Below are 26394 nucleotides of genomic sequence, written 5' to 3'. Positions count from 1 at the left end.
TGAGATGCCTCTCTTAGACAGTCTTTATTAGAAGTTGTTCTTCATGGTTGTGCAATATCTATCACCCAGACACTTCCTCCCTGTGGTCTGGCCTCCAGTAACCAGACCCAGCCTAATCCCTCTTTCACATGACAGATTTTCAAGTGTTTGAAAATAGTTTTGATGTCCGAATCTCTCACCAGTCCTCAGCGCCCAGAGTCTTTTCTTACCCAAATCAAACCAACCCAGTGGTCTTCAACCATCCTCATGTGTCACGGCTTCTGCCCTCATCACCCCCCACCTGCATCCCACAGAGGAGTGGCCGGTGGGAAATCCAGGCTGGGGTCTATGTCACTGTCTCTCCCTGACAAACAGTGACAGAAGTCATGGCTTAAATCTGCACACAGGCTGAGTGCTAACTCAGAAAAGGTGAAAAATAAGTCTGCTTTGCCCTAAGAGGGACTCGGAGATGATCATTGAATGAACTGCAAAGGTGAAAGTGTTCCACAGCGTCAGGTTCTTAACACTATTTTAAATCCTGAATTTCTAATAAAGATCTAATTTGGGAGGTCGCGGAAGCAGATGCCCTTCGCTCCATGGGCTTCAGACTTTCTTGTTCTCAAATTCTCTAAAGGAATTTTGAAAAACCATGTATGTCGTCACACATTTTTAGGTTAATAACTAACATTTTTAATGTTTAAATAGTTGGAAAATATGTAATTTCTGGCATATTGTAAATATTGTCAGCTTAAAATAAAACTTATATCAAGTGAACCCAATGGACTCTAACTGCTATAACAATTTGATACCCTCCACTGCCCATTTAAAAACCACACAAATTCTTTAAATCATTCATTTTTTTTCCCTTGAGCCTGGAATTCTGTTCCACTTTCCCCACAGAATTTTATCCTACATTTTTTAATGCTAGAAACTCCTTTAATAACCACCAGATAATACTTATCTATAACAAAAATATGTATATAAATTAATATATTTTTAAAATTTGCAGTGGTCAAGTATTAAAATTATTCTGAAATGAATCATCACAAATGCTATTATTATACAATTTCAAAAATCTATTTGTATTTTTGTTATAGACATAAGTGTTATATATTTGCTTACATAAAAAAGTAGATGGTAAAGAAACTTTTGTTAGAACAGGTCCCTTAATTCTTTGAATTCCTTCTGAGTTGCCAAAAATCACATGGTGATCCATCAAAAGGTTATCTTTTTTTTTTTTTTTTTTTTTGCGTTACGCGGGCCTCTCACTGTTGTGGCCTCTCCCGTTGCGGAGCACAGGCTCCGGACGCGCAGGCTCAGCGGCCATGGCTCACGGGCCCAGCCACTCCGCAGCATGTGGGATCTTCCCGGACCGTGGCACGAACCCGTGTCCCCTGCATCGGCAGGCGGACTCTCAAACACTGGGCCACCAGGGAAGCGCAAAAGGTTATCTTTAATAAACTGTCAGGTGACAATGGCTTAGTTCCTCCTTCAATTTTGTGATAACAGAATTGGAAACCACCTAACCTGAAGAGAATGTGTGGTCCCTTCATCAGAGTCAGTGTCAACAAGGGAGTTTTCCAATTGTCCTTTGTTTGGTGCCCCGAAGGCTTTTGCTTCCCAAGGAAAGAACCACACTACTATCCAGGAGGATTGAGAAATGTGTTTTCTTCTGCAAAGTGGGAGAAGAAGTGAGAAGGGCCATCGGAGATGAGCCCCCGGACTCAGGCTTGTTTTCTGGCAAAGTCGTGTTTAGAGTTGCCACTAGATATGGACACTTAGGATCTGGAAATTGATTTTCTTAAAACAAACTACGGACTAACAACTCCTTGAAAAGGCTTGGCATACACCCGTGGACCACAAACCCCAGTTTGAAGATGCTGCCTTAGCAGGTAAGAGCATTTGGGAAACCAACCTACCATGAAGGGCAGGAGAACAATTGCTAGGTTGAAGTTGCTAGTGACTCAGTCATCACAGGACGCTTTTTGTATGTGATTTTATTAGTCATCTATTGCTGCATAACAAATTACCCCCAAACTTAGTGGCTTCAAACAACACACATTTATTATCTCACAGTTTAATTTAGACACAGCTTTTCTGGATCCTCTGCTTCTGGGTGTATCACGTGGCTGCCCTCAAAGTGTCAGCTGGGGCTGTGGTTCTTCAAGTCGAATCTGAAGACTTGACTAGTGCAGAATCTGCTTCCAAGCTCACTCACTTAGCTATTAGAAGAATTCAGTTTCTCGAGGGTCTGAGGCCACCCTTAGTTTCTTGCCACATGGGTCGCTCCATAGGGCAGCTCACAATATGTCAGCTTGCTTCATCAGAGCAAGCATATGAGAAGAGCCAGAGAAAATTCCAGCAAGACAAAAGTCACAGTCATATAACCTAATCATGGAAGTGATGTCCCATCATCACCTTTGCTATGTTTTATTGGCTATAAGCAAATCATTAGGTCCAGCCAACACACAGTTCACCTACTATTTCTTGAGTTCTATTTTGTGCAAGGCATGGTGTTAGGACGTGCAGAGGATACAAATATGGGTCACGTGTGGTTCCTGCCTTCAAGGCTCTGAGCGCCTAGTGTTGAGGAGGAGCCAGGGATATTAGCACAGACATAACACAGGGTGCAGTGAGGGGAGCTTCTTAAGTGCAGATGAATGCTTTGGAAGTTCAGAGTTCTTCCTCATTTGTATATGATGGAACGCCCCATCAGGAAGGAGGAGGAAGGAGACCAAGGCACTCCCAATGGATGTCTTCTCTTTACTTTGAGACACCATGGAGCATAGAGCAGTGTTTCTTAAAGTATGGGCTCTATACCGCCTGGGGTACTTATTAAACATGAGGACTCATGGTCCACATGTGGACCAACTGGAATAGCATCCCCTGGCCATCCCTTTCATCCTGATACCCATTAATGTTTGGGAACCACTGGCAAGTGCTTAGGCTCTAGAGTGGGATAGAGTTGGGTTGAATACTGGCTCTCTGACCTAGAACATCTCTCCCCCCACCCCCCAGCCTCACTTTGCTCATCTGTCAGAGTTAATGTCCAAACCTCCTTTAAAGGGTTGCTCTGAGGCTCAGACAAGATCACAGAAGTAAAGCACTTGGCAAGTTTCCTGGCACAGAGTAAGTTTTCAAAATGTCTTTATTATTATTCAAAGGAGGGAAAGCCCAGATCTGATTGTGGGGTTAGAAATCCACAAAGCTCTGGCCAAGAGTAATATGCTCCTCAAGGATGTGATTCAGCTCAGTCAGCATGAATTCAGCTTTTAATTTGTGCCAGGTATGATGGAAGCCAGAAAGTTGGAACTGGGTTGGGGGTGGGAAGAAAGGATGGTAACACGAGTCGCAGGTTGGTCCGAGGGCCTAGCGGGATCGCTAACATTGCCTCTCTGGCAGGTGGAAAGGTGGGTCTAAAGGTTAGAATTGGATTTAGGAGTTAACATTGCAGTAAGAGGTGAGATAGGGGGGCATGGCTGAGAAGAAAGGTGAGATCTGGGAAATAGGCCACAGTTTTACTCAGGAACCAGGAAGAGAAAGCAGAAGGTGTGGTTAGCGAGGCTGGGAAAACAAGAGGAGATAAAATGAGAGGACAGGGGTGGACAACAGTGTGGGGAGAGTCAGTTACCACCCCATGCTTCAGAGGGAGAAGGCAATTTCAATAGGAGGGGGCTGAGAGGGAGCGGCTTAGGAAGGAATTAAAGCAGTGACTCTTAACCTTGACTGTCATTAGAACCACCTGAAAACTCTTAAAAAAATCCCTTTGCCCAGGCAGCATCCCAGGCAAATTAAATCAGAATTTCTGGGAGTGGGAGCCAGGCATTTGTCTTTGTAAATGTGATTCCAATGTGCAGAAGGTGTTGAGAACCAGTGAATTTCGTGGGACTGGGCAGTAAAAGCTACCACTTCAACAATTAAGCCAGAAAGGAGAACAGAGGAAAAGTCAAGAGCCAGCTGAGAGAGAGAGTTGCTGGTGGAGAAATGGGACCATGATGGAGCACGGTGGTGAAGGCAAGGGGATCTGGAGCTGAGGTGCGGGATGAGCCTTAGCGAGGAGTCTTTCTTAGTCTGAGAGGGAAGAATTCCCCCAGGAGGTGTGAAGACACCCTGTGCTGAGCCCCACCTCCAGCCCTTCTGATTGAGTAGGTCTGCAGTGAGGCCCCATATTTTGTCTTTCTAAAAAGCTCCCACGTGTTGCTGATGGCCCTGGGGGCCACACTTCAAGAATTATCAGAATATAGGGAAGGAAACTACGCAGACAGATTTTTGAGGGAGAGAGACATGATGGAATCCTTTCTGCTCTTGCCAGTGATATGAAGAGCTCCCTTTGAGATCCAAGAAGAGTTGCCCAAGCTTTGGTCACTGCATTTGTCAACACTGGAAGCACAATCCTTTAGAGTTATGGAGGAACTTAAAAAAATCAGATACTGGGGTCCCACCCTTCACCAGTGAATTGGAGTTCCTCAGGGTGGGGGTCCCTTCCTTGGAACTGTTAAAGCTCCCCAGGTGATTCTCACCGAGGAGGCATGGTTGAGAGGGTGGCAGGTGGGTTAAATGGGGATCCTACCTTCCAAGTGGGAAGGTCTTAAATGGGATGAGTCTAAGGATCACCTTCCCGGGAGTGGAGCTCCGGAACAACTGTAGAGATGGATGCTCTGACTGAGAACCACTTTCAGAGGCCATCCCTCATTCAGGTACAAATGCCACCTCAAAAGACCGTGCCTCCTCCTACAGCTCCTGCTCTCCCTTTACTGACTCCTGCCAATTATTTTCCTTTTTGGCTGAAATTTCTACTTTTTGTTGGAAGTGGAAGAGGGAGTGAAGCTGCCAAGCGTCACTGGCAGAAGCGACAAAAGTAAATGAGATAGGGAGCGACCGAGGGATTGAGAGTGTGCGTGAGAGAGGGGAGAAAATGTGAGGTTTCCCAGAAAAGCAAACAATTTTCTGATGGGGGCGGCCAGGAGCCTAGCTGGAAGCTGTGGGTGAAACCCGCAAAGTGGAGAAGAGTTACGACTCCCACGTTCTGATCAGGATTTCAGAGCAGGGAGCTGTTTGGCGGAGACAATCTTTAGTATATCCAAAACGCCTTAGTAACAGTCTACACATAACTGAATTTTAATAATGAAAATGTTAATGCCCACGTAAAACCCAGAGAAAAATGTATGGAGCCTTTCGGCCGCAGGCATCTCTCCTTTTCATTCCTCTTCTCCCTTCTCTGGTGCTTCCTCCTCTTTTTCTCTGGTCTCCAATGGGTCCCCGCCCAGCCTCCCAGAGCGCAGTCTGCGCAGAGAGGGGGCGCCGCGCGGCAGGTGTCGGCAGCCGGCGCGCACCTGTCCCGCGAGAGCCCGGTGTCCAGCAGGGGGCGGACGGCGTCCGCTCCTCGCGCGGCCCCGCCCCTGGCCGGGAGGACCCCGCTGCGGCGCGGGGCGCGGGAGGCGCGGCCGGCCCGGCCCCCGCAGGGCTCAAAGGCGGCGGCGGCGGCGCACCGGCAGCCGCCTGGGACGCGCGCCCGCCCTCTTGCTCCCGCGCCGCCTCCCATACCTGAGCGGGGAGCGGCGCCGCGCGGCCTCTCCCCCGCCCGCCCGCCCGGCCGCCGCTGCGCCGCCGCCGCCGCGGGAGTAAAGGTCGCGCGGGCCGAGAGCGAGCCGGCCGCGGCGCCTCCAGGAAGCCGGCGGGGCAGGTCGGGGAAGAGAGAAAAGAACCGAGAAACTCTCGGGCAGCCCGGGAAGATGGCGCCAGACGGGCCGGCCGTGGACTGAGAGCCGCCGGGGCCGCGAGGAGCCGCGACCCGCCGCCCCCGGGACACGAGCGAGGGCCGCCCGCTGGCCACGGGGTCCGGGCTCGGCCCGGCCCGCGGGGGTCATGTCGGTCAGCGAGCTCTACAGCCAGGTGAGTGCGGGCCGCGCCGGGCCCGGGGTACGGGTGAGGGCTGCGGGGCGGGCGGCTCTCGGGGGCACCTTCTCCTGTGGCTCCGCGGGGCTGGGAGCGGCGGGGGACGCCTCTCACGCTCCCCCTCATCGCCGCCTCCGCGCCCCGAACTTCGGGTGGCGGAGAAAGTTTGGCTGTTCCGGGAGCGCCCCGCGGTGACCGCCCGCGGCTCCCGCCCCGGCCAGGGCTGTCCCCCGCTCCCCGACGCTCTGCCGTCTCTGTCCTCGTCCCGGCTCCGTCCGGCTGAGGTCCCCGAACTGAGGGGGTGCCCCCGCCAGCTCGGAGCCTAGGGGGCGGGGACCGCCCCCCGCGGTGGTCGCCTGCTCGTGGACCCCACCTCGGTGCTCTGCAGCGTGAGCTCCCGAGGGCGACCCTCTCGAGTGCCAACGAGGGGGAACCCTGAACTTGGGGGTGGGGTATTCCTCAATTTGGGGGTGGGGAGAGAAGGGGACTCAACCTGCTGTGAGGGGCGCGGCGGCTCTTGGGTGGGTAAGCAGTGGGTTAAGGATGCTCGAGGGATCTGGAGAGAGCCCAGGGAAGCACATTCTTACTTTGCCGCGGGTGGGCATTTTGAGGCGGCCCCTCTGGGTGGGCACTCGGTGGGCTTCAGTCATTGCGGGAGGGGGTCGGAGTAATGCTGACTCGGGGGTGGAGTGTGGATTTCCAGGATGTCCTCAAGGTCAGAATGGATGCGCAGGGCTCCTTCCTTAGAGTCGGGAACAGGTGCGGCCGCAGGACTCGCGGCTTCCGCAGCAGTTGCTGTGATTAAAGTTAGAGACCAGCCACCGCTTCCCGAAGCGCCCACAGCCGAGCTGCAGCCGCCCGGGCCCCCTCGGGTTTCAATTTGGCATTGAGGGGCGGTTGAAGGGGTGAGGGGCCTTTAAGCTACCCCTCCCCCCTTAAAAAAAAATAAGTTTTGGATGTCTGTACACCTCGTCCGCCGGTTTTTCTTCTCTGTGGCCGGGACACGTTTGACAGTGCTTAGTGCCCACCGATTCGTTTGCAGAGGGGTGCGCGGTGCGCTCGTGGGTTGTGGATGTGTGATTCCCAGGACTTGGGCCCGGGCCAACAGGTCTGGGCGGGGGAGGAAGAGCTACTTACGCATCCTCACCTGGCGACTGCTCAGAGCTGCCCCCGCGCGTGGGCGAGCCCTTCAGCTGGGTGGCCTGGCCACCCCTTTTCGTTTGAGGAATTTTCGAATCCCTTCTTCCTTCTGGAGCGGGACAGGGCCGAGGCGGGAAGACGCGAGGTGGCAGTGGAGGGTGTAACCTGGCTGGGGGCGGGGTCACCATAACCTGGTGTACCTGCTCCGCCCCCACCAGGTCCCCTGGCAGCGACCGCTGATGAAAGACAGCTTCTGGGAGGAAAGGATGTGAGGTTCGAGCCAGGGGTGAAAACTGTGGCGTTTCTGGCTTTGGAAGAGCACCCTATCCTGTTTACCCGTGGGAGTCTTGGGAGGAGCTCTCGAAGTTGTTTCCCTGAAGCAGTTATCCGGAACCTCAACGGGAGGCTGGAAACCAGCGAGGCAGGGAAGCTTTGTCACACTGAAGTGCACAAAGTATACTGAGTGCACTCTCAGTATACCTGCAATATATCATAAAGTACCTTATCAGACAGTAACTAATTGCTGTATTATATGAAGCTAAAGGACAATTGAATAAACCCTTAAGTTTTGGATCCCTGATTTTGAAAAACAAGAACACTGCGTTGCTTTTAAAGACAACTTTCAGGGCAAACGCTCAATTTGATTTTTAGTTAGAAATGAGTATACTGCATGCTAATTATTAGGAATGATGAGTTAGTGGGAGTCTGAGCTAAAGTTCCAGTGTACTTTTTCTTCTTTTAAAAAATTATTTATTTTGGTTGTGCTGGGTCTTTGTTGTGGCGTGTGGGCTCTTCATTGTGGTATGTGGGACCTTAGTTCCCTAACCAGGGATCGAACCTGGGCTCCCTGCATTGGGAGCACGGAGTCCTATCCACTGGACCACCAGGGAAGTCCCCCAGTGTACTTCTTCTTGACTTACGGTTATAGGGACAAAAAGGGTTCATGAGGAAAAGGACTTGGAAAGGCGCTCAAGGTGCTTAAGAAAAAAAGTAGCTTCGTTGGTGTGAGCGTTTGGCATACTTAGTCCAAAAAGAGTCTTAGAATTTCTCCCTAAGGCCCAGGAACTGTACCTCACTGTTAATGGGTTTCTAGTTCTTAATCATTTCTAGGTTTATGAATCTCAAATTGAGATTCTTCTGTGTCCCACGCAGTAGCTTCCAGCCAGATCGCATCTTGAGCAGCTGTTACTTTTTCGGGCAGAGTTGAACACACTTATGCTTTACTACGAGAAGCAGTTGTGTTCTTTCCTAACCACTATCACCCCAGTTGCTAGGCTGGATTCTCAGTATGCACATGAATCGTAAATTATACAGAGAACTCGTGCCTGTGACGCAGATTCACTTTGTTTCTTGGGAGAGATGATTTGTTCATTTTAGTGTATTATCAAAATATCCAATGTTCCTTTTTATTTTTAACTTGCTAGTGGGCTTTTCTAATGTGATGAACACTGGATCCAGGCATGCACTTTAATGTATTATGCATGATGGAAATAGTGATCTATTATGCCAACAGCATTTATGAGTGGGATGGAAATTTTAAAGCCCTTTATTGATTATACCTGTTGCTTTAGTGACATGGTAGGAAGATATTGTTACTGGAATATGAGACACATACTTAAGTATATAAATTAGCCTGTAAGTACTATAAGTGGTTTCAGGTAAGAATTTGGTATATTAGTCTATTCCCAGTTACCGAAGAAAAGACTTTCTTCTTTTCCTCCCTCCACGTTAACTGTTTTCTTGCTCTTCTCTTTGTTTATCTGTTCTCTCCAAATGGAGGCTTATATGCTATGTGGATTTCTTTTTGGAGTTGATTTTAGTCATTGGCAAAGGGCACTTCCCATAACAAAGGCACTCCTGTTTTCGGAAGACCCAACCCCTTGCCTTTGAGAAATTACTTTCTTTGTACTGAGGTTTTTCTCAGTGGGAAAAGAGAATCAGAGTCAATGCTTTGAGGGTGATGTCAAGGTGAGTCAGCCTCATCCACCCTTACAGAAACGTGGTGCTGATGATGGGCTCTCTTGTCACAGATGGCACGTATGTGACAAGTGTTAGTACTTTGCTTCCAGCCCACAGGAGAAGACAATATTGTATAAATCAAATTAGCCCAGGTCCCAGGAAGATTCCCAAACATGTGCAAGCATGGTAAACATGATTTGATTATGACAAATGCAGAAAATAGTCTGGTTCTTAAAGTATAAAATACATAACCTCTCCTTCAGCCTGAATGATACAACTCTTCTCTACACAAGGGTTATTCTGGATGAAAAATTTAAACACTGCTCTCTCAAGTGATGAGGTTTTCAGGATGCTGCTTTGGTTCTAGCCAGCAGAGTGACCGGGAGATCACCAGGCTGAGACCAGCACCTTCAAATAATCCCTATGCTGGTTGGTTTTTAGTTGACAGGTGGTGCTCTGAGCAGTGGATTTTTGAGTGCTGCTAGGAGGTGACTTTACTAGTGGACATGCCCTTTGTGTGTCAGTGATGGCTTTGAGCTCAGGGGCGTTTACGAAGGGCACTGTTTTGGGGCCAATCCCTTGGAAAGTAGAACTTGGGCTGGTGTTCTCTAACTGTCCCTTACCTGCGCATCAGGTAGTGCAGCCTTCTCCCAAGTTTCAGTCTGGAAGGCAGCAAGAGGCTCATGTTCCCTCTGTGCACACCGGTAGAGACACGAGGACCTGGAGGCCAAGGGTAGCAGAGGCCGCTAGTGCTCTTCCGCCTGCCCTGTGCTGTCCTCCAGCACACTGCCCGGCGCTGGCTTACTCCCAGCAGTCAGCACCTGTGTCACTGTCAGAGGTTCCTGGAGCCTGAGAATTGCTGTCCCCCAAGGGGACAGTCCTTTAACCAATGGGAGTATAACAGCTGTAGCTTCCAGTACCTCCACCTTGGGAACAGAACAGCTCTCTGGTGAGGCCCACGCAGTTTCCAGAGCTCCCGTGCCCCAGGCCTCTCCACTGGGGCCGCTTGGGAGAGCTTGCTTTTCAGCTGCTAGTTTCTTCCCATTTCCTTTCTGTTGACGTGCTCCTAATATTTCATTTCATTAGCTTCAGGATGGTCACCCGTTAGAAGGCTGTCTGACAGCTCCAGGCCTGGTTGGAGTCTAAGTATATTATTGTGCTTATTTTGTTCAGCAGAGAGAGAGCATTCTCTTGCTGTTGGAGGGCCTCTGAGTAGAAACTAAATCGACATTTTAAATTCTGGCATGTGTGTGTATGTGTTTTGATACCGTCATTTTCTGTGGTACAAGTTAGCTATACCTGTACTGCTTATAATATATAAGTCCACATACAGCCCTCCCTAAGTGATAGAGTATTTGTCACTATCCAGACAGGATTGTCAGGGTAAACCTGGACGGGTTTGAAATACTAGTTGGCCTCTGTTTTGTAATTCAGTAGCTTCCCAAAAACCACATTAAAAAGCAGCCCATTTTAAAGTGAGCGGAGCACGTGTGCCCTGGTGTACTTGTATACACAAGCACATTTTGCATCGTCATTGGACAATAAAACCGAAATACACAAAGTTAACTAACAATCCAACATGACCCATGTGCCACGAGCAGAGAGCAGATACTCATAGTTACAGACGTTCTATAGAGCCATCGGTCAGGTGGGCAGTGGGACATGAGTGGGCCCGGAAGAATGAATAGGCTTTGAATACACGTGGAGACTGAGAAGGGCACTGTCAGTAGGAGATGGTAGAGTGAGTTTAAGCATGGACAGCCATGAGTAGTAACTACAGTAGTATTTTAAAACTCTTATGAAAATCTTAGCCTTACAGAAAAGTTGCAAAAATAGCAGAGTTCCTGTTATATATTTCCAGATTCCCATGATGTTAGCACCTCATAAGTAAGGTGCGGTCATTGAAACCAGGAGATGAACATTTGTACAACACTATTAACTTGTCCTCAAGCCTGATGGGAATTTCACCAGGTTTTCCACTACTGACCTTCCCTGGGCCAGGAGTGCATGTAGCATTCCACATTGCGTTTAGCATCACAGCTGCCTCGTCTCCTCTGATTGGTGACAGTTCCTCAGTTTCAATTTCTCCTTTTGACCTTGGCAATTTGAGAGTACTGGTCAGTTATTTTGTAGAATGAACCTCAGTTTGGGTTTGTCTGATGCTTTCCCGCGCTTAGATGGAGGTTATGCATTTGTGGCACAGAAGCGATGTGCCTCAGGGCAGCATCTCAGGAGATTGGTGATATCAGTGTCTCATTACTGATGGTGTCACTTTGATCCCTTGGTTAAGGCGATGTCTGTCAGTTTCCTTTTCTTGAAGACTGGTATTTAGAAACTAAGATCTGGGTGCTAGGTGTGCTTATTATTGTTTATTAAATAGTCATTTAGGGATTACTGAGCCTAGAACTCAAATGTTGGATTATGCAGCCAAGGGAAGAAGAGTCATGTATGACCTTGAAGTTTCCAGCTTGAGGATGGACAGAAATAAAGAAGTCGAGATGGGGTGAGGATAATGCTTGATTGTGACACGTTTAGTTAGGGGTGACAATGGTTTGTCTAAGTGGAAGTATTTACATCTGAGGATGTATGAACGAGCTTAGAGGAGAAATGGGTTCTGGGGTTCTTGCAAATAAAAGATGCCCAGGTATTTGCTTTCCTCTAAGAAATGCAATTGTCTTACAGCATGATTTTAATAAAGATGAGATCATGACCTTGGCATGGGCAGTCTGGCCTCTTTGGTCATGATCTTGCTGTGGACCGTATGGGGGTAGTGCAGTTACACATTATCAACTCTATGACACTTCGGAGCAGATACTTTCTGAGCCTTGATAGCTTAATCTGAAAAATTGGCGTGGTACCTGCATTATAAGGTTATTGGAGGATTATGTGATCTGACGTACGTGAAGTGCCTGCCTAGCGCAGTGTCTGGCGCACTGTATGCACCTGGCAACTGTTCATCAGCTTATTTCCCCCTTCAGTCGTGATGCTGGATGGTGGCCTTTTCTCCTAACCCTCTCCTGCCATCCTGCAGGGGTATTGGTCATAAGGGGACTTGGCGAGAGAGAAAGGGAAGAATTGCTACAAATACATAGCAGCCTGAGCAATAGACAACCAAGGCATAGGGGAAAAGGTTCCTATCCCCCACGGCCCCCTGGGGAAGGAGAAAGAGCAGTTTGAAAGAAGCTTGAAATTTAAGCTGGGCTTCCCAGTCTCCTATTAGAGCTTTAAAGGAAAATTAAAACAATTTTTCACCATGTTCTTTTATTACTTTTTTGTTAATACAAATGATTGTTGAAACGATTCATACAATGCGAGAAAGGCAAAGGCTCTGTAATCCCTTTCCCAGACAGTTCCTCTTAACCACTGATGTGTACTAGACTAGCACCCAGTGTCCAGTAGGGCAACCACATGTGACTGTGAGCACTTGAGGTGCGGCTGCCCTAAACTGGGTGAGTCCACGCCAGATTTCCAAGATTCAATACAAAAAATGAATGTAAAATATCTCACTTATGCTTTTTTATGTTTATTAGATGTTCAAATAATATTTTGGATATAATGTGGCTACTAGAAAATTTAAAATTCCACATGTACTTTGCCTCATTTCTGTCGGGCAGTACTGCTCTAGACTTAGGCACGATGCAGGATATACTTATATGTATGGCATGATCCTATTTGTTATTTTAAATCTTAATCTACTATCGCTTTTTTCTCCCAGTAGCATATAAAGGCAGTTTTACCATTTTAATGGCTGCATAATTGGGCACTGTATGGTTGTGCTGTAATGTTTTTAACCATTCCCATTTTGATGAATGTTTAATTGGTTCCAATTTTTTGATATTGTGAAAAATGTTGCAGAACATTCTTGGAACCTTTCAGTATTTTTAGGATAAATTCCCCAAGGTGGAATTCCTGGCATGTACTTTTATGAGTCTTCATCGATAAGGCCAGTAGTCTCCAGAAAAGAACTGGTCTGTTTCTTCACCCCTCCCAGGCACCGGTCATTGTTTCCTCTTTTTAAACGGACACTGAACAGTTTATTTTTGTTTAAAGTTGACTTACATTGGAGGGTTGAGCACCTTTTCATATGCTTGGTGTGTTCATTTGTAGTTTTCTTTGTATTTCCTCTGTTAAGACATTATTTATAATTCTGTTTTTAATCATTAAATGATTATATTTTTAGACATAGGAAGTCATGGAAACCAGAATGTTCAGGATAAAATATTACAAATACATATTTTAAATAAGGTACCTTGGCATGAGTTTCTCCCTCGCTTGTTTGGAACTTACGCATCTCTCAGCCCTACAATTGGAAAAGCACTGGTTATGATAGGTACCGTTTCTCAACTGCTTTTGAGCCAGGTCATTTCTAAGAGCTGTATGTTCACTCATTTAATAATAACACTATGATGTAGGCACCCCCATCATCCTCATTTACAAACGACGGACCTCTGCCTTACTTGTCCAAAGCCACACTCCTCGTCTGACCGCTCTGCTGCCTTCCACGAGGTTCTGTCCCAGTGATGGTGGGTCTGGAACATCATTTGTGCATAAAAGAGGCCCTAACATGGAGCGTCCTTTCTACCAGCACTGCCCTGCTCGCCAGCAGCCGGGAGAAAGGAGAAAGGAAAGTCTCTGAGTACAGAAAAAGGGCAGATGGTCTGACCCATAGTTCTTCCCTCGGGGATCTGCTGCTTTGCCTTCCACCACCACACGCAGTTCCTAGACAGCCTGGTGCTTCTTAAAACTGTCCCACATTTAGGCAGAACCCTTGTTTTTGGCTCTCCTTAGGCCACGTAAGCCCCGAAAGAGGATCACATCTTCAAAAAGGAGTAAATATAACAATCAAAAGGTGTACATGAAACTCAAGCAGTGTAAAATTACTTGATTTTAAATCTAACCCTCCTTTCATCCCAGGGCACTGGTCTGCTTTCCAGCACTTTCCCTGTCTCCATCTCTTTCTGAAGCATCTTCTTTCCTATCCTGCTTGATGTCTGATGGGCGTTTCGTTCCCTTTCTGAGCTAAGATCAGGGAAGTAGGTCTGAGACTCCTGGAAGCTCTCTCCCATCTGCCCACCTAGCTGAAGGTTTTCACATTTATGGGTATGCCCTGCTCACTGCCTATTGGCTGGACAGGTGTTTGGAAAATGAGCTCACCTTCACTCAGGATGTCAGCTTGACCATCAGAGACAAGGCCCCTTCCTCCCAGCATATGAGGGGAGAGCCTTACAGGAGGATACCCAGGACCCAGACCATTGCCTATTACAACTTTAGGTTCTTGTCAGGGACTTTGTCAAAGCACTTTGGAAGCTCCTCCAAGCAGGAGCATTTTAGGTTTGATATGCGGAGGAGGTCCTCAAGTTGTCTGGGTCCTGGTGTAGGTGAGCACTGGTATATCTTGCTAACTTGTTGTGGGAATGATCAAGCTTATGTATCTGAGCTCCAAGTTAATGGCATATAATGTTCCTCTTAAAGTTTATTCAAGGGCCTATGCATTATTACTCTCCTTTGAACAATTCTAATAGTGACATGGGCCCTGTAGGCTTTTCTATCTTTTGCTGAAGTTTGGGGAGGAATGAAGAGGCCCATCAGGAAAGATACTTAATGATTTTCCTGTAGCGCTTTTGCCATTATAAAACTCAAACGTGTAGTGGCATGAAATCCTAAAAGGAATGAGAATACCCAGATGCCTTCTGCATGGAATTCAAAGACTTGGCTTATAATCTCTTCAGCACTAAGCAATTCAGGTCCCCTGGCTTAGAGACTCCACAAGAAAAAAGGTACCGGGCAGTAGGTTGTCAGTTCTACTGTATCGTGACCTGGCTACTGTGTATTTATGGGGTAGATGAAAAGGTAACATATTTGAATTGGTAAATTGTGCTGTATTCAACTATCTTTGTGTACCCTGGCCTTAGACTCTGGTTTAATTTCCTTTTGCTAACTGCCCACCCAGACCCCAGTGCAGTCCCACCAATGGTAAGATGCATGCTCAGAACCTATTACCTGACTTCATATGATGCCCAGCTTAGGTATCACTTAAGGTGTTTCAGAGAGGAATCCACACAGAATCGACACCATTTTTATGAATTTCTGAAATCACCAAAATGAACAGTATTGGTGAAGAACATACATGTGATAAAATGAGTAAAAACCAGGGAATGAGGGAAAAGGCAACTAGAATAGTAGGTATCCGGGGAGGATGGGGCTGGCGGGGGAACAGAAGTGGGAACAGCACTGCTAGCGGGCTACGAGGTTTCCTGACGGGTTCACGGGTATTCATTTTATTGCTGTGCTGCATCAATTACATATTAAAAAAAGGTGATTCTGCAGAAAATAGGGTGAGTTACAAAGCCAAAGTTTAAAAAGCTTTGAGATTGTAGGTAGTTTTAGAATGTGTTTCACTGCGTGCAATCGATGGTTGGGTGTGTATATTTGCACAGCTGCTCTCGTTGAAGATGTAGGTTGAATCTTCTGCTCACATCCCTCACTTTTCCCAAGGTAGGGTTTTGCGTACTGTAGGGACTCAATAAATGCCCTTGAATTGGTTTAAAGACCACCTGTACTCCCTTCCTGTTTCCAGGCCGTAGCCCTTCGAGGAAAGCCCTTTCTTCACCAAGGAACCACATGTACCGTCATGTTATCTGTCTCTTTGGCTTAGAGTACCTGGTGGAAAGCCCATCTGTATCCCCTGGCACTTGCCTGAATCTGTGGGATGTGGAGCCCCTGTCAGGAGATAATTAAATGTTGTTTTTCTTCTTTTTTATTGTTGTGTGCAAAGGCTTGGCACAAGGTATGAACGTGGGTTAATAGCAAAGCAACATTTGTGGATATCAACGCCAATATAACTGCCTCGTTTTGGAACATCCTAATTTCACACAGTTTTGATCACGTGTATTTTTTTGCTCTTACCTTCCTAAGGTTATCATTTACATTAAAAGCATAATAATTTTTTTCGCTTAGCTCAAGTTTTTATTAACAGTCTCATCAAGACTCATGGATACTTGCGTGATTAGGTGGGGGTGAATACGGACTCCATCCTTCCTGTGAGATCGAACAAAGCAGGCAGCAGTGAGTCAGGGAGGAAACATCGGATCGAGTTTGCTTCAGTCATCTTCTCCCACAGGAGCAATAATAATATTCATGGTTTTCATCTGAAGATTCATACCATCTTTTATGTTCATCACTTGGCCAACACCTGTAGAGAGCACTTTCTACCTGCAGTGATGCGTCACAGCCCATGCATGAGGCAGAGAGGAAGAGCCCATCCCTGCAAAGTAGTCTTTGACCTTGAGTTCTTCCAGTCCAGTGGTTCATTTGTTGTATGAATAAGTATTAAGGAGGCATTTGTACATTAAAAGGATATAAATTGCTCTGTCTTGTTTCATCAGATTTAATCAAATTCTTAATTTGCTTACACTTGCTAATGAGAGCTAATGTGTATTTGTGAAATAAGGAAAATGAATGTCTCCTTAGCCACAAACTAGTGTTTCTTTGCTATCAAGCTGCTTGCTTTTTTAATGGTCATTTTACTGTGTATACATGTGTGTAACTATGTAACAAGCTGTGTGCACCGAAATGGTAAGAATACCCTTAAAATGTGATTTTTTTTTATGACTAACACGTCCGATCCTACCTGTATGAATGCTGGTTCCTTTGGGATGTTCCCTTTGGCAGAAGTACAGGAATACTGGAGCTCATCAATACTTCTTCTGAAATTGGCTTCAGATCTGATGATGCATTCTTTTTCCTTTGTATGGTGGCAAAATCTGTGCCTGGAAGGTATGCTTTCTTTTCTGGAAACAGCCAAGAGTTATTCAAAGAACTAAGCTGGTTGAGTAAGGTAGGAATTCACTGACTTATATTTCTGTTACAGGCAAAGTGTGACTTGCAGGTACTGATGACAGTTGTGTGTGGCCTCTTACGAGCTGTCATCCTCAGGAGAAGTAGTCAGGCTTCAGATGCTCTCAGTGATCAATCAGTGTAGAGCCTCCCAGGCTGTTAGGAAAATACTCATTTGAATGTAGCAGTTCTGGTTTGTTTGGTTAAAAACTTAAAGGCTCACCACATTTTATAGTAACACTGATTTATAGTCCCATTTAAATATATATGTATGTTAACTTATTACATGGCATATAGTTGCCTCAGCGTTATGACAAGTATAATAACATTAATGAATACTTACTGATTTAAGAATCACATGGAAAGCCCATTCCACCTAATTTCCTAAAATGCTCTTTTGAAAGTAGATAGAAGGATGATCTTTTTAAAAAAAATTAAAAAATTTTTGGCTGCGTTAGGTCTTCGTTGCTGCACGTGGGCTTTCTCTAGTTGCGGCGAGTGGGGACTGTTCTTCGTTGCAGCGTGTGGGCTTCTCATTGCGGTGGCTTCTCTTGTTGCGGAGCATGGGCTCTAGGCACGCAGGCTTCAGTAGTTGTGGCACACGGGCTTAGTTGCTCCACGGCATGTGGGGTCTTCCCGGACCAGGGCTCAAACCCGTGTCCCCTGCATTGGCAGGCAGATTCTTAACCACTGCGCCACCAGGGAAGTCCCGAAGGATGCTCTTTGTACCTTCGTACCCCTGCTATGCATCAGGTAGGATAAGAAAGGAAGGCAGAGCAGTATTATTTGCAATTGCCAAAAGGAGAAAGCAACCCAGTGTCCATCATGAATGGATGGAGAAACGAAATGGGGTACATCCACACAAAGGAATATTATTCAGCCTTAGAAAGGAAGGACGTTGGTTCAGTCGGATCCCGGCACTGGCTGCAGTGACTCCTGTCTTTTCTGGCTCTCCTCGCTATGTCCCTTTCACTTCTAGAAATGTGGTCTCCAGTGTGGCTGTCTCTGGTGTCATCAAAGTGTTCAATGACTTGAAGGTGAGTAAGTCGTCTTCACCAGAGGATGTGAAGAAGCGCAAGAAGGCGGTGCTCTTCTGCCTGAGCGAGGACACGAAGAACCTCATCCTGGAGGAGGGTGAGGAGATGCTGGTAGGTGATGTGGGCCAGACTGCAGACGACCCCTATGCCATCCTTGTCAAGGTGCTGCCACACAAGGACTGCCATTACGCCCTCTGTGATGCAGCCTGTGAGACCAAGGAGAGCAAGGAGGAGGCCTGGGCCCCTGAGTCTGCACCCCTGAAGAGCAAAATGATCTATGCCAGCTCCAAGGATGCCATCGAGGAGAAGCTGATGGGGATCAAGCATGAATTAGAAGCAAACTGCTACGAGGAGGTCAAGGACCACTGCACCCTGGCAGAGAACCTGGGGGCCAGCGTTTTCATCTCTCTGGAGGGCAAACCCCAGACCTGCCCACGGGGGTTGCAGGCTGCCCCCTTCCTGCCAGACCAGAGGGGCTGGGGGGGGGGTCCCAGCAGGGGGCGGGCAATCCCTTCACTCCAGTTGCCAAACAGCCTCCCCACCTCCTGGGCCATCCTCCTCCCTCCATCCCTGAAGGTTCTGGCCTTCCCAAACTGCTTTTTTTTTTTTTTTTTTTTGCGGTACGCGGGCCTCTCACTGTCATGGCCTCTCCCGTTGCGGAGCACAGGCTCCAGACGCGCAGGCTCAGCGGCCATGGCTCACGGGCCCAGCCGCTCTGCGGCACGTGGGATCTTCCCGGACTGGGGCACGAACCCGTGTCCCCTGCATCGGCAGGCAGACTCTCAACCACTGCACCACCAGGGAAGCCCCCAAACTGCTTTTGATCTTCTTGGGTTGAAGCAGATTAAGCTCAAACAGGGGTATGCCTGGGGGAAGGAGCACTGTATTTTTTAACACTCCAGTTCCCCATCTGTTCCTTCCCTTTCCTATGCTGCCAACTTCTAATAGCAGTAGTGACTCTGTCCTTGTGTGTTTAGTTCTGTATATAAATGCAGTGTTGTAGAGATGACCCCTCCCCGTGCCGCCTGGTTCCCCTTCCCTTTTTCCCCGGTCGTGGCCACTCATGGAAGCAGGACTAGTAAGGGACCTTCAATTAAAAACAAACAAAAAACAAAGGAAAGAAGGACATTCTGACACATGCTAAACATTGATGAACCTTGAGGACATTATGCTAAGTGAAATAAGCCAGTTATAACGTGACAGATACTGTGTAATTCCACTTACAAAGGTATCTGCAGGAGTCAAATTCATAGAGACAAAGCAGAATGGTGGTTGTGGGAGGGAGGGGAGAGTAGAGAGTTGTTTAAATGGATGCGGAATTTTCAGTTTTGCAAGATGAGAAGTTTTGGAGATGCCTGGTGGTGATCGCTGCACAACAATGTGAATGTGCTTAATGCCACCGAACTGTACATTTAAAAATGGTGAGGATAGTAAACTATGTGTGTTATACCACAATTACAAAAACTCTGGAGAGAAAAGGGCAGGGGAAATACGGTGGTCAAGAGTATAACCTTTAGACTCGATAGACCTGGGTTTTGAGTATTGGTGTCCTGTCTGTGTCACCCTCGTACCACACCACCCCCCCCCCGCCCACCCTGCCCTGGCATTTACCAGCTGTGTGACCTTAGACAGTTGCTCAACTTCTAGGCTTCATTTATCTGTAAAACAGGGGTAAGAAGCTAGTACAGCCCTCAGAGGCTTGTTGATGAGATAAAATGAGAACACGTGAACTGTATTAGTTGGTGCTAATCCTGTTGCTAGGAGAAGGTCTTGTCCTTGGGAAGCCGCAGTCCAGTGCAGGACAGTGTGGGGTGAGAGCCTGAAGGGCTGGGAAGGTTGCTGTGGGTGCTGATTCACTGGTTCCAACTCCTGCATGTGGCGGCCCGCCTTGGATTGGGTCCTCTCATTTAGCAGAGCACCAGCATTGGTGGAGAAGCTCTAGGGCTGTGCACATGCTTTTCCTTTTTCAGGTGTGGGGAAGGAAAGAACAAAAGGAGTCTTAAAGTCCTGGCTTTGTGACCACCTATCATCTCAAATCTTCAACCCTAGCACTCCAGACCTAACTGTTCTATAGCTTAAAATTGTGGATGCTCCCGATTGTACCGGGAGGAGCATCCCACCTTGACACCACTAACAGGATGCCTGCATCTGTCTTTTGCTCTTCCTGGCACTTGGCGGATGTCTATATCTGTCTATTGCTCTTCCTGGCACTTGGCGTTCTAGGCTATTTTGGTTGCAAGGGCACTTCAAGATGTAGGCTCTACTCTAAGGATGCTCTCTTAGGAACCAGGCTTAGCTGATCTGAGCAGCCTGGCCTAAGAGATCAGCACAGTATTAGGATACCAGAAAGATGCTCACCCTTTCTGAGACTTTAGGGACCAGGTTGTCCTGTCAGCAGCAGGGATGCATTTCCTTCCACGCCAGTGCCATTAATGTGACTCAGTTACTCTTGGCTCTGCCCTCTTCCCTGTCTTCTTACCACTGCCTTGGATTAAACACCCCTTCCTGAATCTCCAGTTCCAGTTTAGATTGGCTGTACTATCTGCTGTTATTCCCGTGTCACTAATGACAAAAGCTTTAAAGCTTTTGTAGAAAGCAGACTCTTGATTGGCTGTTCCTAGGCAGGTACACCTGGTCCAAGGAGCTTCTGAAGATGGATCATCACTGAGAACCATGTGTCTCCCTCAGAAGAGGCTGTGGATGTTACAGGCTATGGTTTTCCCACTTACAGGTGCATCGGAATGACCCAGAGAACTAGCAAAAATGTAGGTGCTGCTTCTCATCCCCGTAGAGTAGGATTTGGGGGATTGAGCCTGGGATTGGCTTCGTTTTTTGCTAGGTCATGGCTATTTGTGGTACTTGGATCCTTCTGCTTGAGTTTCTAATCTGGTTTTTGACTATTGTCAATCCCTGCCTTGGTTTCTGGTGGTGGTTTCCACATCTGACCTGCTATTAGACCCTGGGATATGGGCTTTAACATCTATTAACATAGATGTTAAAACAGCTATTACAGTAGTCCAATAATAGACTTTTTTTTCCTTTTTGGGTTTGGTGTGTCTCCTCTGCTAAAAGTATTCTACATCTTCTTTTTCTCCAAGTGCTTCCTCTACTTCCTCCCTCCTCCCTTGCCTCACATTCCTTAACCTTCTGTAATGCATCCTTAATAAAAGCTCTAGGGATTGCCCACTGCATTAATATCCCTGAAATCTGACCGGCAGTATGAAACCACTGCCAGGCTGCTAGGGTTACACAACACTCAGCCATGTAGAGAGCCCGTACTGAATGGGGCAGACGCTAAGGGTATCAGTATGAACTGTGCTCAAGTCGCAATGTGAACCATCGCAGAAATCAGAAACTGCCTTAAATGCTGGCCGCAGAATAATGTGTCCAGGGCTATAAATAACTCCAGCAGCCTTGGAACTGTAGCCTATATCTAAAGCGATGTAGCTAAGTGCCAGCCAAATGATTAGTTAGGCTATGATTGTTTTCCACTTTATCTCACTCAGTAAGTCAACTTTGGCTTAATGCTGGAATTTGAAATCTCGCCTTAAAGTTTCTTGTGCTTTGCCAGCGGGGGGTCAGTGGTTGCAGTTTCCTGATGAGCTGTGTTTATGCATCTCCGGTTTTTCCTGTGAATTTACAGGGCACCTTAAGAAATTATAATTCTTCAGTTATTCGCTGTGGTAAACAATGGTTAGAATTTGAGTTCATGGCACTGAGATGGGAAGTTTGATCGTTTTCAGTCATACACGTTCTGGTTTAACAGCGTTACACAAGTGGGAAGTAGCACTGATGCTACTCTGTGCCAGGCTGGGCTGTGAACTCTGAGTCTGAAGCTTTATTTTGCGGAGATGTCCATTTTCAGCTCATCATGATGGCCAGAATTGCCCTCACCCACAGCTGAAATGTCTTCCATTCTTGGTCTCAATTGGTTGGGCAGTGTTAGGTAACCGATACAAGTATTTGAGACTCTTCTTGATGTCAGGCACAGCGCTGGATGTAAGAGGCGCATGGTCCTCGTTAACTTACAATTATATTCCATGTAATAAGCGCCATCCAGGAGTAGTGAATGAAGGAAGTGTCTTACCAAGAGGACAAGGGTGGTAGGACGTGACCCCCGTGTAGTAGGAAGTTGTTGAGGTTCTTGGGCTGTCATGGCAGCTCTTAAGACAGCGGTTTAGGAGGAAGTCTCACCTCTTCCCTCCTGTCAGTCCCTCAACGGGCCCTTCTGTCTCCTGCCTCTTAGCGTGGGGAAGGGCATATCTGTCCCCTGCCCCAGAAGCACACTTCATTGGGTAGTGATGAAGCTCAGAATCGCATCACCCGGGGGCTTCCAGCCTCCAGAGCTGTTCCTTCTCTGAGCTCTGTCTTCTCAGAGCTCGCTGGAATGGGAGCCCCATTTGTCCACTTGGAAGACTGCTTTTCCTCCCTCCAGCCTCAGGGGCTCAAGTCTGCAGGTAGAACAGCTGGTTGGATGTAGGGGACATCCAACCAGCTGACTGGATGGGAAAGGATAGGGCTGAAGTTTGGTTTGTGTAGCCTTTTAAGATGGAGAAAACATCAAATAGTGATGTCAAAGAATGCTTCCCATAAATTACCATGCCATTTGAGGAGGAAGGTGAAGATGAGAGTATATAAAATCCAAACAAACAAAATGTTTATGAGCTGTTATAAGGGTATGTTTATTGTACTCTTCTTTTTGGAGCATAAAGATACAGTGTTACCCAAAGTATGGAAGAATATTTGCATGAATCTTTTCAGAGCTGCCTCTAACACTGAGCTGAACCTCTGCAGCTTATTCCTGAGAACAAAGTTAATTTAGCATCAACTTGTATCCATAAAACTTGGATTATCTTGATTTATGTAACTGTTTTAGTTTTACTCTTTCCCATTGTTTTAAGTGGGTATCATATGACGTTTTCTCAAAGCTTGGTGTTCATCTCCCTTATAAAATAGTACTTTTAATCTTAACAAATAAGTGTTAACTATGGTTTATCTGGTACTGGTGCACTAACTTGACTTAAGGTGATTCAAACATAACCAGAAATACAGGCAAGAAACATGTGCCAATAACTTTTTCACCTGGGATGATAAACGATGATCATAAGAGTGAACAATTGTCTTCTAGGCAAAAAATTGTAGTTTCTTAAATTGTTGCAGGCTTTAGGAAAGGCTATGGATTTTACGTACTGTAGTGAAATTGCTATCACATTAACCTCTTTACAACCTCTTTCTTATCAAGACGATGATTTACAATAGTGAGTGTTCAAAATGGAAGTTTTGCAAAGTTCTGTGTGAACTTTGTGTGAACTGTGCCGGTGGTGGCTCTTGGTTGGCCATCATGAAGTATCAGCCTGGATTGAGGACGAGGTGTGGAGGGGAGGATGAATTTGCAGATGTGAGAAAACAGATGTCCTTTGAAGAGGACTGAGTAATGGTGGCGCAATCCTAGAGCTTGGGTAAATCTGGCTCATGGATACACCGAAATATCAGGTATTCAGCATGTGTGTGGGCAAAGGCAAACAATTGCCAAGAAGCCAACCAACTGGAAAACAAAAAAAAATCAGTTGCGTGAATCATCACCCTGCTTAGTGAGGATGTGCATTGGGGCGAGGGTGAGATGGAAGGAGGGAATCTGTTTCCTGAGGCAGCTCAGAGCCTCTCGAAGTGAGAGGTTCTGAAGCGAAGTCAGCCTCTTGAAGCATCTCACTGTGATGGACAGTGTGAGAGATTTTCAAAGGTGATTTTGGTACTGCTTGGTGATTTTTGCTTTATTATTGACTTTAGAATCAAGCTTCCTCACCGCCCCCAAGATGTGACTCCCCTACGTTCTGATGTTGGTGACATATTTTTAAGGGATCTCTAAAAATAGAGCTAGAGGTAGCTGCCTAGAAGAGAAAAGTGCATGGAAACTATGGCACATGAAGAACGGCTGGGGGGCCCCAGGCATAGAGGCCAGAAAAAAGGAGATATAATCCTGGAATGTATAGGGCTGTCATGTGGAATTCATGTGTTTCCTCTCTGAGTTCATCTGAGGGTCATAGTGATCATCAATGGGTATGTGCAGGGAGGTGAGTTGAGCTCGGGGTCCAGAAGCACATGGCCCCCAGTAGTGGAATGGGCTGCCTTGTGTGGAAGTGAGGGCTTCATCTCTGCAGGTATCTTAGCAGGTTGGGCACCACCCAGCAAAGGATGCCATGGGGGGTGCCTTAGAATGGGAATTTGACCCATACGCTCTTAACTTCTTGCCCACCTTGAAAGGTGGCTAGCAATGGCTGCTTCTTCGGAAGGAAAAATATAAAACTAAGGTGAGAAGGAATAATTACAAATGAACAGTAAAAGGAAGGAAGGAGTAAACCACATGCGATTCTACTCATCTATAAAAGGAAACCTAAAGAAATTTGTTTTCTGAATTTTGTTTCTCTTAGAGAAATAAGTTTCCAACTCACTTGAATTTATTCTAAGAATGAGAATTACAAAGCTTTAATTGATTCAGTACAAAATAGTTTAAAATGTGCTTTAGTTCCATGTTTTGGTGGTGGTGATTCACTGGTGGGAGGTGGAAACGCAGTGTAAGAGGACCACCTGTTACCTTTCTTTTAGGAAGAAGCTGTGTGTAGGTTGCAGGTTTGGATGCATACAGGAAGGCGGTGAGAATGAATGAAGGAGATCAGACGAAGGGCGATCAAGGTGGAGGGCGAGTGTGAAAGTCGAGGTAGGTGGGCACAGCGTGGGCTCTGCCATGGACTGGGCTGGTGCTCTGTGGACCCCTTTGCAGAGAATAATGCTCTGGTCAGTCCTAGAAGAAAGGCAGCTTGTAGCAAAGCGGGGTCAAATCCCCTGAGAGGCTGGCTGGGACCTGATTTGCCTTTTTCAGATGTCAGTTTCTTATAATGCTCTGGAAGCTGCTGATTTAGCTCCTCCTAGTGACAGATCAGAGACGTGCTGCTGTGGTGTGTCTGGCATGGCTGGCTGCCTTCTGACTCCTCCGGCCGTCACTCTGCTCGCCACTTGACAGGAGCCCTGGCATGGGGCGTGTTCTTCTAGGAAAAGGGCCTGCTGTCTGAGGTCAGATGTCTTCTGGTGTCGCAGCGTGTCTGCATCAGGCAGATCACTAGCACCCTGTGTGAGGCATTTGTATGAGCAACTGAAAGAGAAATATCGATCGTGAGAGGCACAGAGACCAGCGTGGTGTGATGGAGAGAGCACGGGACTCTCCGCTTGGAGTGATGTCTTACGTGACACTAACTGCCGCTAAATAGTGGCACGTCGATGACCCGCCCGAGTGAGACAGTGTCACGTACCTCTCTGGACCTCGGTTTCCTCACTTGCTGCATGAAGGGGGTAGGACCAGATCTCTTGCGCTTCTTCCCTCTCTAATATTCTGTGAAAGTGTCAATCTCTGAGTCCCAATCTGTACGTTTAAAAAATAACGATGCTGCCTCTTCCAGATTTCTTTCCTGACCCACTCAGAGAAGGAAATTGTTCAACCTGGAAGTATGAATTTCCAAAAGTGACTGTCTCAGAATGACAGACCCTTAGGAGCAAAGTTGTTTGTTGCTATTCCTTGTTCTCCCCATGCTCTCCTGTGTTCCAGTAGGTGGCATGATCCAATTAATCCTCCAGGGTTTAATCCTTAGGCCCCAGATCCAGGCATCTTCCCCTCAATACCCAGTCTGTCTGCAGGTCCTGTTGACTCAACTTCCAAACAGAGCCTGGAGCCTCACTTTTCACCCCCTCACTACCGACCTGTGCAGCCCCCAGGTCTCTGGCCTGGGTAGTGGCAACAGTCTCCTAACCAGCTCCCCTGCTTTTTCCTCTGTCTCCTTCCAGTCTGTTCTCCACACAGTAGTCAGGTCATTTTTGTAAAATGTCACTTGGATTCTGTCACTCTTTTGCTCGAAACCATCCAGCTCTTTCTCTTTGCGTTTGGAAGAGAATCCAACCCCCTGCTAGGCCCGCCTACAGGGCACTCTCCATAATCTGGTTCCTGCTTGTCCTGACGCATTAGTGTTCCGTCTTCCTCACTGGCTGGTTCCATCCCTGCTGGCCTCCTCCTTGTTTGTTCACTGAACACTGCAGGCTTCTTGCCACCTCAGTGCCTTTGCCCTGGTCCTTCTCCATTGATGTTCTCTTCCAGGTCTCTGCGCTGGTGGCTTCTCATCACGCACCTGCTCACCTGCTGAGTCGGGTCCTCAGACTCCTTCTCTGTCACCCACTCAATCCATTACCCTGTTTTATTTTTCTCTTTGTGCTTTTCAGTACCTGGCTCTTTTGTTGGCTTGTCTTCCTTACCTAGATTCTGGTCCATGAGAGCAGCAGCTGCTCGCTCATTGCTGAATCACCAGGGCCTAGAACATGTGTAGCACGTAGAATGTGCTTGAGAAACATTTTTTAAACAAATAAAATGACATTACATTAAAGATGGACTTTATAAAGTAATGCTGCAATTGGCCAACTCCCCTAACCTGTGTTACAGATTTTTCAGGATTAGAATGAGGGAGATGGACCCTATGACTGAGTAGGAGAGTCCTGCTTGGGTACTGAG

The 26394-nt window shown here is 47.1% G+C and overlaps 2 protein-coding genes across 3 annotated transcripts in view; both read left to right on the top strand.

The window, feature by feature from the left end:
* Positions 1 to 5632: 5632 nt before the first annotated feature.
* Positions 5633 to 26394, top strand: part of MYO5B (myosin VB) — a 388804-nt gene continuing 368042 nt past the window's right edge. For both annotated transcript variants that reach the window (XM_030867905.3, XM_030867909.3), the window contains exon 1: positions 5633 to 5871. In XM_030867905.3, the coding sequence (XP_030723765.1) occupies positions 5845 to 5871 (27 nt within the window). In that variant the 5' untranslated portion in view covers positions 5633 to 5844. The remainder of the gene's footprint in view (positions 5872 to 26394) is intronic.
* LOC115859245 (cofilin-1-like) lies at positions 11472 to 26032 on the top strand. The gene is made up of 3 exons (XM_060311012.1): positions 11472 to 11476; positions 17789 to 18286; positions 25987 to 26032. Exons 1-3 carry the CDS (start codon positions 11472 to 11474, stop codon positions 26030 to 26032), a joined length of 549 nt encoding a protein of 182 aa, XP_060166995.1.

Source organism: Globicephala melas, chromosome 13 (genome assembly GCF_963455315.2).
Source record: "Globicephala melas chromosome 13, mGloMel1.2, whole genome shotgun sequence".
Lineage (NCBI taxonomy): Eukaryota > Metazoa > Chordata > Mammalia > Artiodactyla > Delphinidae > Globicephala > Globicephala melas.
The sequence above is the reverse complement of the archived record's forward strand: the minus strand, read 5'-3'. Positions and strand labels throughout refer to the sequence as shown.